This window comes from Labrus bergylta, chromosome 19 (genome assembly GCF_963930695.1).
Source record: "Labrus bergylta chromosome 19, fLabBer1.1, whole genome shotgun sequence".
NCBI lineage: Eukaryota > Metazoa > Chordata > Actinopteri > Labriformes > Labridae > Labrus > Labrus bergylta.
The window spans coordinates 5,522,846-5,536,310 of NC_089213.1; the positions used below are offsets into that span (position 1 = coordinate 5,522,846).

At 44.3% G+C, this 13,465-nt stretch overlaps 1 protein-coding gene across 4 annotated transcripts in view; it reads left to right on the plus strand.

The window, feature by feature from the left end:
* macf1a (microtubule actin crosslinking factor 1a) overlaps positions 1-13,465 on the plus strand; it is a 231,681-nt gene that overhangs the window by 118,575 nt on the left and 99,641 nt on the right. For all 4 annotated transcript variants that reach the window (XM_065948500.1, XM_065948501.1, XM_065948503.1 and 1 more), the window contains 15 exons: positions 44-210; positions 892-1,004; positions 2,186-2,292; positions 2,786-2,905; positions 3,558-3,653; positions 4,120-4,247; positions 4,460-4,553; positions 4,883-5,037; positions 5,265-5,568; positions 5,897-6,025; positions 6,169-6,246; positions 7,381-7,542; positions 8,269-8,373; positions 8,832-8,927; positions 10,137-10,262. In XM_065948500.1, the coding sequence (XP_065804572.1) occupies positions 44-210; positions 892-1,004; positions 2,186-2,292; positions 2,786-2,905; positions 3,558-3,653; positions 4,120-4,247; positions 4,460-4,553; positions 4,883-5,037; positions 5,265-5,568; positions 5,897-6,025; positions 6,169-6,246; positions 7,381-7,542; positions 8,269-8,373; positions 8,832-8,927; positions 10,137-10,262 (1,980 nt within the window). The remainder of the gene's footprint in view (positions 1-43; positions 211-891; positions 1,005-2,185; positions 2,293-2,785; positions 2,906-3,557; positions 3,654-4,119; positions 4,248-4,459; positions 4,554-4,882; positions 5,038-5,264; positions 5,569-5,896; positions 6,026-6,168; positions 6,247-7,380; positions 7,543-8,268; positions 8,374-8,831; positions 8,928-10,136; positions 10,263-13,465) is intronic.

Consider the following 13,465-nt stretch of genomic DNA (forward strand, 5'->3'; position numbering starts at 1 on the left):
AATCCAGATGGTAAGCTCGACTTTCTCTCTCTGCTCCCTCCAGATTTCAGAGATCTATGTGAGCGGCGAGTCAGGCGACCTCACAGCCAAAGAGAAGCTGTTGATATGGAGCCAGCAGGCGACAGAGGGCTGGCCCGGCCTCCGCTGTGTCAACTTCAGCTCATCCTGGAGTGACGGACGCATGTTCAACGCTCTGCTGCACAGATACAGGTAAGAGTCTAAATTCAGAACACAAATGATAATGTTTAGAGTGAATAAGCATTCAAACCAGACTGCGATGAGCTGCTTTAGATGAATAAAATGCACATTGACCGAGCTAATACCACGCTCTGGGTGACTAGATTTGCAAACATCCAACGTGTTAATTCCTGATAATGGACACCTCGTCGGGCATCATCCTTTACTTACACCATGGTCTGGATGAATACTCGATTCTGATTGGCTGAAGGGTGTCACATGGGTGTCCATTAATTTTTTTTTGATATATGGACACCTATGGAAGTGGTTCTAGTTGAACAGTCTGTTCACTTTTCTAAATGAATGCCCTGCAGATGGTATCTAAGATGTGTAACCATAGCAACAGGATGCAGACAAATCCTCAGGTTAAGAGCCTGTCCAAACAGCAAACAACGCAACCTAGAGTCGGTTTGAGGCTTTAAAATGACATAATAAAAGTTAATCAGTATATTTGCACATGGATGTTTGAAATGTGTTTCGACAATTCAGAGTAAATCACTTTAAATGCTGCACAGAAGTGAAGGATGTTGAACACTTTCTGGAATCTCTGCAGGACTTCAAACTTTAAAACTAAACATGCAGATCACTGACAGATACAACAGATAGACACAAACGTATAAAACCCATTAAATCATCCCCTGTGTGCTTTTCCAGGCCAGACCTGATCGACATGGAGGTGGTGTCGCGGCAGGGTAACCGGGAGAACCTGGAGCAGGCCTTCGAGATCGCTGAGTCGCTAGGGGTGACCAGACTGCTGGACGCTGAGGGTGAGACAAATTATCTGGAAGGACAAACAGAGCAACCGCCTCTCTGCCCGTTCAGACAAAACAGAGGAAACAAAGCTACTTTTCTCATCACGTCTTAGAAATAGAGCTTTGTGCACGCAGGGAAAAGGTCAAATAGGAAAAAGGAAGAGCTACATATTTTATAGATTGGTATTTCTGTCTTGTTTGATCAAGTATGCCAACATTTGAACATGCAACCCAGCCTGAATATTGACAGAGTAGTTCAAACGTTAAAGTTAGAAACTCAAGCACCACTTTTTCTTGCTTAAGCCTCCCTCCTTCTGTTTTTATTGTAAATCCTCTATTCTCCTATATTTTGTGTTTGTGACAAATGACACCTTAAACCAGGGGTTCACAACATTATTTGACTTCACAAAACTCTGGGGACGTCAGACATCCAAAACACACACAGATTATTGCTTAGATTATTGTTCTTTTTTTTCAATCAGGTGATAGTTTTTTTTCTGCTGTGCTGCAAGTAAACATTCATCTTAAACCACATGAAGGCTGTTTCATGTGTAGCACCGTCCAACAGGATGAGACATGTGCACAAAGTGAGGATTTTATTTGTCTCAGTGTAAGACATGTGCAGCCAGGTGAGCGTGAATTATCAAGGCTGGCCGCATGACGCTGGATGAGAGACAGAGATACCACAAGTTTGTTAGCTTTTAGCATGCCGCTAACGGCTCACAGAAGTCTTAATTCATGAACAGTGCTATACTATATATTTTTTATTGATCAACTGAACGGTGTGCAGACCGTTTTCTTTATTCTGCAGCAAATACATTTTTATGATGTCCTGTATCTGTTAGCATTTAGCTCGGACGTGCACACTAATTTTCTCGATTTAAAAACAGCTGGCTCAATCTGACCAAAGAAAACAAACAGGATGTAATGGTTTCTAGTGGTTTGAATGTTGAGTTGTCGTTTATAGGTTTATCTTTTCTTAAAAAACAAGTTTTTAGCATCTAAATATGTTTCAGTTGTCAGAGTTCAAAATTTGACTCGTCGGGTTTAAAATAATTTGACTCGTCGGGTTTAAAATGATTTTGTCCACCTTTACCTAAATTGATTTCCTCTAAAGTATACGGCAACCTGTCTGCACGTTTCTTCTTTTTCCTCTTTCTCTAATTCTCCATCTCTCTCTTTCTCTTTTCTTCCAGACGTCGATGTTCCATCTCCTGATGAGAAGTCAGTCATCACCTACGTCTCCTCCATCTATGATGCCTTCCCTAAAATCCCCGAGGGCGGAGAGGGCATCGTTGCAAACGTAAGTCACATTCCTCATGTACACCTTTTATCCTGCCTGCTGCAGAATTGGTCATTGGAGAGTGTTTTTAATGAGATTCTTTCTTCTTACACACAATCTCAGTGACTATTCTTCACATTGCTGCATCTGAACCTCATCCGTAGAGCTGCTCTGAACATGCATGATCTTCAGTTCATGATGTGTTACGGTGCATTAGCTTTAGTTGCTACATATCCTGTTAACTTTTAGAATACTTCATGATGTTTCCTGTATGTTCATTTTTCACGTCAGCCTCAGCAGAAATCTTATTTCTATTCTGTCTGTTCGTCAACCTCATGAGTAATGACCTGCAACTTTCCTATAATGATGCAATTAATTCACCAGTGCTGCAGTCATGTATTATGAATCACTTTGAGTCGACGTCTGTGAAGTTGTAATGTTAGTTTTACTGCTGAGAAATCTATCTTTTCTCCTCTCCTCTCCTCTCCTCTCCTCTCCTCTCCTCCATCACCAGGAGGTGGACCAGCGCTGGTCAGAGTACCAGTCCAGGTTCTCCTCTCTGCTCCAGTGGAGCCGCCAGCATACGGCCCTTATGGCCAACAAGAACTTCCCACAAAACCCCGTAGATCTCAAGGTGAGCTACCGAGCGTTGAGCGTCGCAGTGTCTCGTTCTGTTCTTCTGGTGTTAGGGGTTTGTGGTCAGAGATTTAAGACAAAGAAGCAAGAATTAAACCACCAAGCAAAGAAAAATCAGAGGCATGTAGAGTGGATTATTAGGAGTGTTGTGATCTAAATTACAGCGTGAATACGTGCTTCTTTGCAGCTGCATTTGGCTGTGACGGGAATCAAAGAAAAGAGGCTGACAGGCAATTTCTGTAAAACCCTGAGAGACCAAATAAAGTCAGCGACGTGAGGGAGGGAGGGACAGACTTTAATCAAATTGACAAGAGTGAGGAAAAGGTTTGAGGTAAGCGATAGGTAGTGAATAACTCAGATTTAAAAGGAGTTGATTTGACATTCAAAAGGAAGAGACGAGTTCTGGAGAAGGAGAAATAATGTTCGACATGATGTTTAAGGAATAGGAGAAAATAACGACTGCAGAAAGAAACAGTCTAATATGTAGCTGGAGATGAAATTTGATAAAACTAGGTAATGAAGACCAAGAGAATTAGACTTTTATTACAAAGCTCGTCCCTCTGATGACAGGTTTTGACTCTTTTTTTTGTTTTGTTTGTTTGTTTTGACCACTGCACACAACAGTAACGTCTGTCTTTCTCGACTTTCAGGCACTTTACAACGAGTACGTCCATTTCAAAGAGACAGAAATCCCGTCGAAGGAGATGGAGAAAGGTCACATCGCACACCTTTACAAACTGCTGGAGGTAAGACTGATCGGAGGGAGAACAGTGGACAGAATGAATGATCGTAAAAGGAGTGTAAAGAAGGAGGAAAAAGTGACCAAAATGTGGCACCATGTGCAGAGCTCACTGTGCATCACGGGTTGAGCTCAGAGGGATCAGACGGCTTCAATGACAGATTTTAAATGGAGAGTTCAGTCATTCTTTTGTCTCCTTAAGCGAAGTCCTTTCCACCGTTATTGCTGTTATGAAAGCAGCAGATTGTTTGATCGCACTCGAACACATGATCCTCGGTTATAGTTCCTCCTTTATTCTCCATCAGCTGATGTTTGCAGACTGTTTGTCTGCAGACCGACTTGTTTAGCTCGTTTTGTTCTGATGTCACGGAGGCTTTTAACGGGGCTTGTGTCCCGGTATTTTTTTTACAGTTTGTTGCATTAACAGTGAAGCATGATGGGATATTAAGTGTGTTCTCATTATGTGTGTCAAGGTGTGGATAGAGTTCGGTCGTATTAAGCTTCCTCAGGGCCTCCATCCCAACGACCTGGAGGAGGAGTGGGGCAAACTCATCCTGGAGATGCTGGAGAGAGAGAAGGCTCTGCGGCCTGCTGTGGACAGGTACGCACACACGCAGACACGCAGACACGCACACACACACACACGCGCACGCATACACATGCACATGCACATGCACAGTAATCCATTCAAAAGTCTCATTCTTGCACGATGAATGTTATTAAACCAAGAACACTGATGCAGCAATTGTGATTTTCAGGGATGTGCCCCCTTTAATATTTGTGTGTGTGTGTTTTGTGTGTGTGTGTTTTCAGGCTAGAATTGCTGCTTCAGAGGGCCAATAAGATCCAGAACATGGCTCTGGACTGTGAGGAGAAGCTCACCCTCGCTAAGAACACCCTCCAGGCGGTAAGTGCTGAACCTCGCATTTCTGATTTCCTTTAATTTCCAACACAACATACAGACACACTTATCCTGGGGGGGGGGGGGGGGGGCTAGTGCTCAGTGAATGTTGGGTAATATGGCGATGTATTTGACGATGTGCTGTTGATGTGTAAATCTCTAAAATGAACTGCCCCTCTGGGACAAAAAAATACACCCTCATCACTTTCACTTCTTGCTGTAAAGCGGTTGGGCTTCACACTGCAACTTAATTTAAAACTTTAAAATGAACCTGAACACATCTGCTCAGTCAGCAAATAAAAACAAAGATTAATCGGACCTCCTCTGATGCACAGGACATGTCTCGACTGGAGAGCGGCGAGCCGGTGCAGTGCGAGAAAGAACTGGCGTGCTACCTGCAGGACTGCGAGTCTCTCATCAGACAACTCAACCAGGAGCTGAAAGTCCTCCGAGAGGAAAAGTACTACCAGGTGGAGCAGCTGGCGTTCAGGTGAGACTGGAGTCAAAGAGTCAAACTCGATCAAAGTGTTCCTGTGGAGTTAGGTCGTGTATTAAAGGCGATAATGGGAAATACAAAGAGCTCGTTATGCTCAATCAAAGGTCAACAGGTTTGATTGTGTTGCTGACTCGTTTCTGTTGTTTTTCGCATCCTTTTATTACAGAAACAGAGAAACGAGTCTCTTTGAGTAACTTTATGTTTGTATCTCCCGTCACCAGAGTATCGTGCCTTCAGGAGGAGCTGGTCTCCCTCAGACTGCAGTGCTCCAGCGTCTACAGAAAAGGCCACTTCACCCAGACGCTGGGCGGCACGGGGGCGGAGCACACCAGCCACAGAGCCACAGACAGCGGCCTCTCGCTCGGGCAGACGCTGCTGGGAGCTGTGGGCGCGGTGGGAGCTGTGGGCGCGGCGCTCCTGCGGAGACCCATGGCTCGCTCCCAGCTGGTGGCCATGTCTTCGTCAGAGGACGAGGGGAGCCTGAGGTTCATCTACGAGCTGCTCGGATGGGTGGAGGAGACGCAGGTGAGTCTCTATCAAGCTTTTTCTTTTAGCGAGGAAAGTACTCAATTCTGTTCACTAAAACTATGAATGGAAGCTGGCTTGCTCACTGTGTGTCAAGTTGTGTTCAGTAATACAAGGTGCGCTGTAGTAGGGTCACATTTGGTTTGAAAAGATAAAGGCCAATCCTGTATTAACACCCGTCCTAAATAAAGGCAGCATCATTTCATAGACTGAAGTAAAAAAAAAAGCCCAGGCTATTAATTAACGAACGCTTTACAGTATGTTTCATGTTTGATTTGTTCAGACCCTTGTTCATCTCTCTTCCTTTGATTTTTTTTTTTTTTCTAAGGAGCTCTTGGAGCGTGCAGAATGGGGCGCAGACCTTCCCTCTGTAGAAAACAACCTGCAGGAGCACAACAATATCCACACTGCAGTGAAAGAGCTGATGAGCAGCCTGCAGGAGGCACGCAGCTATGAGGTACACACACACACACGCGCACACACGCGCACACACGCGCACACGCGCGCACACACACACACATCACTTGTAAATGAACTCCGAGGCGTTCCTGCTGAGTGTTGACTCTTCTAATGAAGCTTCACCGTCTTCTCCTCCTCCAGGCTAAAGTCACTCCAAACTTCAAGAGCAGTTACTCTGAAACGCTGGCCAAGCTGGAGCATCAATACTGCAAACTACTGGTCAGTTAGTGTGTTTCTGTATGTGTGTGTATGTGTTTGTATGTGTGTGTTTGCAGTAACACACTTCTTTGTGTCCCGGTTCACCCCCATCCTCAGTTAATCTCATTACACCATGACAGCACTCTCCGGCTGTAAACACAATAGTGCATCTGCTCTCTTTCTGCTCCTTCTCTCCGACCCCCTCCGTCTTCTTTTCATAATCGTCCCTGTGTTTTTATTACTAACACTGTACTTACAGCACATACATTTCTCAATGTTTTTAGTTAGTACACCCCTTTATTTGGTCCCTTTATGGTTAAATGTTCCTTCTTGAAGCCTTCCTCTCTCCTCTGACAGTCTGGTGTGATGTCCCGCTCTCAGAATCACTTTTAAAAACAGACATATTTAAAACACATTTTACTGACGACTCTTAGAAGTAGAGCTAGTGTCTGAACGACTAATGGAAAGTAATGTGACTTTTTAAACAGGGCGTGGGGTTGTGCAAGAATCAGAGTTTGTTCATAAATGTGTTTCTACTTATTTTAACTTCTTTATATTACATGTGTGTTGTTTCTTCTTGTTCTATCTTTGATTGTAATGCTGCAGGGCAACTCTGAAAAGAGAGCTCGGGCTCAGTGGGTTCTCTCGGCTAACATAAAGGATTAAATACAATTAATAAAATACCATCAGTCTGTACAAGTAGTTAGAACAAAAAAAAATCTAAAAGGAAATGGTCAAGGATGCATGAACAAAATCTGTTCAAGAGGAGTAAATGTGAAAATATGGAGGACACACCCTGAGCAATTATAAGATTTAAATATTCTGCAAGAAGAAAGAGAACATCACAGTGCATGTGAATTTATTATGTATGAAAGAGAATAAATCTTAGATATTAAAACATCCTAAAAGGGTAAAGTGGTGTTGCTGCAAAAGCTTAATTATATTTCTTTAGATGCCCTTATGAACATTCAGAGGACTAGTTGGTCTAAAGGTTTTTGAGGAAAGTTATTATCTCCCTATTTTATGAATTGCTGTTGATGTAACACATTAAGACAGATGATGCAAAATAACAGAGAACAATGGATTTTTTGTATTTATTTCTCCCTGCAGTACTGATCAGCATAATGATGATGTTTGTTTGTGTGGTTGCCATAGGAACATTCGTCATGGCGCCTGCGGAGCTTGGAGAGCCTGCACGCATTTGTGTCCCACTGCACCGAGGAGCTGATCTGGCTCAACGAGAGGGAGGAGGAGGAGATCGCCTTCGACTGGAGCGACAACAACCCCAACATGAACGCCAAGAGAGAGTTATACAGCGTGAGTGTCGGGAGGAGGAGACATGATGCACTGAAAAAAAAAAAAAAATCATACAATACAAAGCGCTCACCAGAATAATCTCTGAGATTATACAGGAAAAAAATGAAAGACACACGTTTAAAGGCAGGGTTGGTCATTTTCTCCAGATCCACTTTTAAAGATTCTGGTGTTAATTGTCTTTTAGGTCCTGACAGAAATTAATAACTCATGTTCTCTGAAAAAGGAACAAAGAAAATCCGTCATCTGTATCAGTTTGTAAACCTGTAAAAACTTCCACCAATGTCTGCCACGAGGTACCAATCTGATGAACCAATCAGGTGCCTCCCTGTCTCCCTGCTCGCTCTCTACCCCTTGCGTCCACTAGCCCACACTCAGAGCGCGTCACAGATGACAGAGTTTATACTGCGAGTTTACTCACCGCTGAACGAGACGTGAGACGACGTAGTTTGTACACAATGTAAGAGATGAGCTGAGGTCCACATCTGGAGCTTGTAAGTGAGGGGGGCGTGGCTTTTGAGGGAGCACAGAGAGAATGCTACTTTCAAAATAAAGCTAGTTTGTGAAAATGACCAACCCTGCCTTTAACAAGACCATCACAGTTTCTGCAAATCACACTCATGTCCCAGCATGCTTTTTTAATGGTATGGTAAATACTCATGAATACATGAATAAGATGTTAATGTTACGTCAATGCTCTGGTCTTTCTATTTCCTGTTCCGTTTCCAGGAAATCAGGTTAGAACTGGATGAAAAACAGGCGGTGATGCGCTCCCTCCAGGAAACAGCCAGTCGCCTGTGTCAGGAGAACCATCCAGCCAAACAGAGCGTGGAGGTGAGCCTGATGATTTGATTCAGTTTGACTCGCTGACCTTTGAGGATGCCGACTTGTTGCCTCTGTGACTTATTTAAAGGGAACAGAAAGGCTCCCTTACATTAATTGTACTGAGCAGGTTGCATTTGGTCACGATGCATTTTTAAAGTTCTGTAACTGTAAATCAAATTTAAATAGATTGTGACCTTTTTTAAAAACCTTTTCAGTAAACGATAGGAACAGCTAACGTCCAGTGTGAGACGGTGAACGATGACTTTAGTGGAATAACATGACCGATGTGGGACACTGTTTTCATACTAATCACGTTTATATTTAAGATTGTTAAACGCCTTCCAGCTACCTTTAGGAGCTTGAACTACCTGTGACTTCTGTGTGACAATGCACTCTCTCTTCTCTTTGTCTCCACCTGTGTGTGTGTGTGTGTGTGTGTGTGTGTGTGTGTGTGTGTGTGTTGTCAGGCCTACAGTGCAGCCCTGCAGACTCAGTGGCAGTGGGTGAACCAGCTCTGTGTGTGTGTGGAGCAGCACCTCAAAGACAACACGGCATACTTCCAGGTGAGGCAACTTCTAACCACAAATGCTGGTTATAGACTTAGGCTAAGACCCAATTCTGTCTTTACTCCTCGTCCTAGTTTCCGAGTGCCCCATCGCTCCTCAGAACAGAGTGATGAGGAGTGATGGGGAACACTCATGGTCCGACCCTTCCAGACTCAGATACTCTATCAGTATGTCGTCAATGGCATTTATGCAAACAGATACAGCGACATAATAATAATAATAATAGCTTGACTTTGTGTAGCACCTTTCAAGGGACCCAAAGACGCCACACACAAACAAAGACAACACCGATAGGCATTCTGGGAGATTTGTCATAACACTCAGTTTGGAGTATCTAAAGAATCTCCATTTAAAGCTCCATGAAGCCCTAAAACACTTCAACCTGCCCCTCCTTTACAACTAGAATCAGGACACACTACCCCTAGAGGTGAACGTGCCAAACGTAGGGGAAGGGGTAAATGTTGAGGACGAGGGGGGTATGTTGGGGCTTTATCATGAACAGAACATGAGCTTTTAAACTAATACTTGATGGCTGCAAAAAAAATCTACCTACAGTACGGGTGAAAATAAAGTAACCTGAATTTTCATGTACTTTAAAACATGAATGAGAAGAATTGTATTTCCTTACAGAAAATGTGTGAAAACTCTGAAAGCTGAAAATGTATTGAAACAGGAAATACAAAATAATCTCTTTTTAAAAGCTGAAAAAAAAAAATGATGGACCGTCTCACGACGTGCTGAGACGTGTTGAAAGTGCAAAAAGATGTGCTGACACGATTAAGAGGGCGAGGAAAATGTTGACAGAAGTGCTGAAGCGCCGAAGATTGGGCATGAAATGATGAAGATGAAAATGTGAGGTGTTGTTTTGAAAACACTGAAAATGATGATGATTTTTAGTAACATTGAATTTGTGATACCTCCTCGTCTTCAGGCGCTCTCATGAAGTGAGCTCTGTGTTGGTGTGTCTGCTTTATGATAATAAAGGAAAATGTTTTTCTTTTAACTTTCCTCACACCCCGAGGCTTTCCTGCAAACACATGATGCTCTCTCTACATTTACCTGAGATTAGATAATGCAGAAGTCTGAGCCCTCAAAGCGCCTTCTTGATGAACTTGCATAAACAGATTTATAAAATATATAATTTGATGTAAACAACATTTCTGTGAAAGTCATCTTGACGTTAATTTTTCTGATTCTTTCCATCAGTTCACGAGCGATGCCCGGGACTGTGAGTCGTACCTGCGCCAGCTCCAGGAAACCATCAAGAGACAGTACACCTGTGACAAGAACAGCAGACTGAGCAAACTGGAAGACCTGCTGCAGGACTCGATGGTAACTACCCCCCCATCACATGCTTTCATTACCAGTTTCAGTGGGACATAGAAGGACTTAATGGGCATCTTTGAAAACACTTTGTACACGTCACATAGAGCAGAGTATATAAGAGCAACAACAGATTTAGTCCATCCCTCAGGTGGTGTTTATTATTCCTGCTTCAAATGCATCACTGAGGTTGTTGTCCTGATATGAAGTGGGACCTCGTTCCAGATGTGTTTTATATGAAAGAACGACCTCTGACCTTGTAAGCCGGTCCTGAGTTTAATCCATTAAGATTGAAAATTAATCTTTATTTAAATCTCATTAATGGATAACAGGTCTCTCCAAAGCTAAAGGTTGAAGGCTGCAAAGTCTGATGTTTATTTTTTAGAGCGTCTGACAAACCAACCCCAAACTGAAGAGTTTCCATACAGCTACAGTAGCTGAAGAGTTAGCATACAGCTGCAGTGGCTGAAGAGTTAGCATACAGCTGCAGTGGCTGAAGAGTTTCCATACAGCTGCAGTGGCTGAAGAGTTTCCATACAGCTGCAGTGGCTGAAGTGTTTCCATACAGCTGCAGTGGCTGAAGAGTTTCCATACAGCTGCAGTGGCTGAAGAGTTTCCATACAGCTGCAGTGGCTGAAGAGTTAGCATACAGCTGCAGTGGCTGAAGAGTTTCCATACAGCTGCAGTGGCTGAAGTGTTTCCATACAGCTGCAGTGGCTGAAGAGTTTCCATACAGCTGCAGTGGCTGAAGAGTTTCCATACAGCTGCAGTGGCTGAAGAGTTAGCATACAGCTGCAGTGGCTGAAGAGTTTCCATACAGCTGCAGTGGCTGAAGAGTTAGCATACAGCTGCAGTGGCTGAAGTGTGAACATACAGCTGCAGTGGCTGAAGTGTGAACATACAGCTGCAGTGGCTGAAGTGTTAACATACAGCTGCAGTGGCTGAAGTGTTAACATACAGCTGCAGTGGCTGAAGTGTTAACATACAGCTGCAGTGGCTGAAGAGTTTCCATACAGCTGCAGTGGCTGAAGAGTTTCCATACAGCTGCAGTGGCTGAAGAGTTTCCATACAGCTGCAGTGGCTGAAGAGTTTCCATACAGCTGCAGTGGCTGAAGAGTTTCCATACAGCTGCAGTGGCTGAAGAGTTTCCATACAGCTGCAGTGGCTGAAGTGTTTCCATACAGCTGCAGTGGCTGAAGTGTTAGCATACAGCTGCAGTGGCTGAAGTGTTAACATACAGCTGCAGTGGCTGAAGAGTTAGCATACAGCTGCAGTGGCTGAAGTGTTAGCATACAGCTGCAGTGGCTGAAGTGTTAGCATACAGCTGCAGTGGCTGAAGTGTTAGCATACAGCTGCAGTGGCTGAAGTGTTAACATACAGCTGCAGTGGCTGAAGAGTTAGCATACAGCTGCAGTGGCTGAAGTGTTAGCATACAGCTGCAGTGGCTGAAGTGTTAGCATACAGCTGCAGTGGCTGAAGAGTTAGCATACAGCTGCAGTGGCTGAAGAGTTTCCATACAGCTGCAGTGGCTGAAGTGTTAGCATACAGCTGCAGTGGCTGAAGTGTTAGCATACAGCTGCAGTGGCTGAAGAGTTTCCATACAGCTGCAGTGGCTGAAGTGTTAGCATACAGCTGCAGTGGCTGAAGTGTTAGCATACAGCTGCAGTGGCTGAAGAGTTAGCATACAGCTGCAGTGGCTGAAGAGTTAGCATACAGCTGCAGTGGCTGAAGAGTTAGCATACAGCTGCAGTGGCTGAAGTGTTAGCATACAGCTGCAGTGGCTGAAGAGTTTCCATACAGCTGCAGTGGCTGAAGAGTTAACATACAGCTGCAGTGGCTGAAGAGTTTCCATACAGCTGCAGTGGCTGAAGTGTTAACATACAGCTGCAGTGGCTGAAGTGTTAGCATACAGCTGCAGTGGCTGAAGTGTTAGCATACAGCTGCAGTGGCTGAAGTGTTAGCATACAGCTGCAGTGGCTTAAGAGTTAGCATACAGCTGCAGTGGCTTAAGAGTTAGCATACAGCTGCAGTGACTGAAGAGTTAGCATACAGCTGCAGTGACTGAAGAGTTAGCATACAGCTGCAGTGGCTTAAGAGTTAGCATACAGCTGCAGTGGCTGAAGTGTTAGCATACAGCTGCAGTGGCTTAAGAGTTAGCATACAGCTGCAGTGGCTGAAGTGTTAGCATACAGCTGCAGTGGCTTAAGAGTTAGCATACAGCTGCAGTGACTGAAGAGTTAGCATACAGCTGCAGTGACTGAAGAGTTAGCATACAGCTGCAGTGGCTTAAGAGTTAGCATACAGCTGCAGTGACTGAAGTGTTAGCATACAGCTGCAGTGGCTGAAGTGTTAGCATACAGCTGCAGTGGCTTAAGAGTTAGCATACAGCTGCAGTGGCTGAAGTGTTAGCATACAGCTGCAGTGGCTTAAGAGTTAGCATACAGCTGCAGTGACTGAAGAGTTAGCATACAGCTGCAGTGGCTTAAGAGTTAGCATACAGCTGCAGTGACTGAAGTGTTAGCATACAGCTGCAGTGGCTGAAGTGTTAGCATACAGCTGCAGTGGCTTAAGAGTTAGCATACAGCTGCAGTGACTGAAGTGTTAGCATACAGCTGCAGTGGCTGAAGTGTTAGCATACAGCTGCAGTGGCTTAAGAGTTAGCATACAGCTGCAGTGACTGAAGTGTTAGCATACAGCTGCAGTGGCTTAAGAGTTAGCATACAGCTGCAGTGGCTGAAGAGTTAGCATACAGCTGCAGTGACTGAAGAGTTAGCATACAGCTGCAGTGGCTTAAGAGTTAGCATACAGCTGCAGTGACTGAAGTGTTAACATACAGCTGCAGTGGCTTAAGAGTTTCCATACAGCTGCAGTGACTGAAGAGTTAGCATACAGCTGCAGTGGCTTAAGAGTTAGCATACAGCTGCAGTGACTGAAGAGTTAGCATACAGCTGCAGTGACTGAAGAGTTAGCATACAGCTGCAGTGGCTGAAGTGTTAGCATACAGCTGCAGTGGCTTAAGAGTTAGCATACAGCTGCAGTGGCTTAAGAGTTAGCATACAGCTGCAGTGGCTGAAGTGTTAGCATACAGCTGCAGTGGCTTAAGAGTTAGCATACAGCTGCAGTGGCTGAAGTGTTAGCATACAGCTGCAGTGGCTGAAGTGTTAGCATACAGCTGCAGTGGCTGAAGTGTTAGCATACAGCTGCAGTGGCTT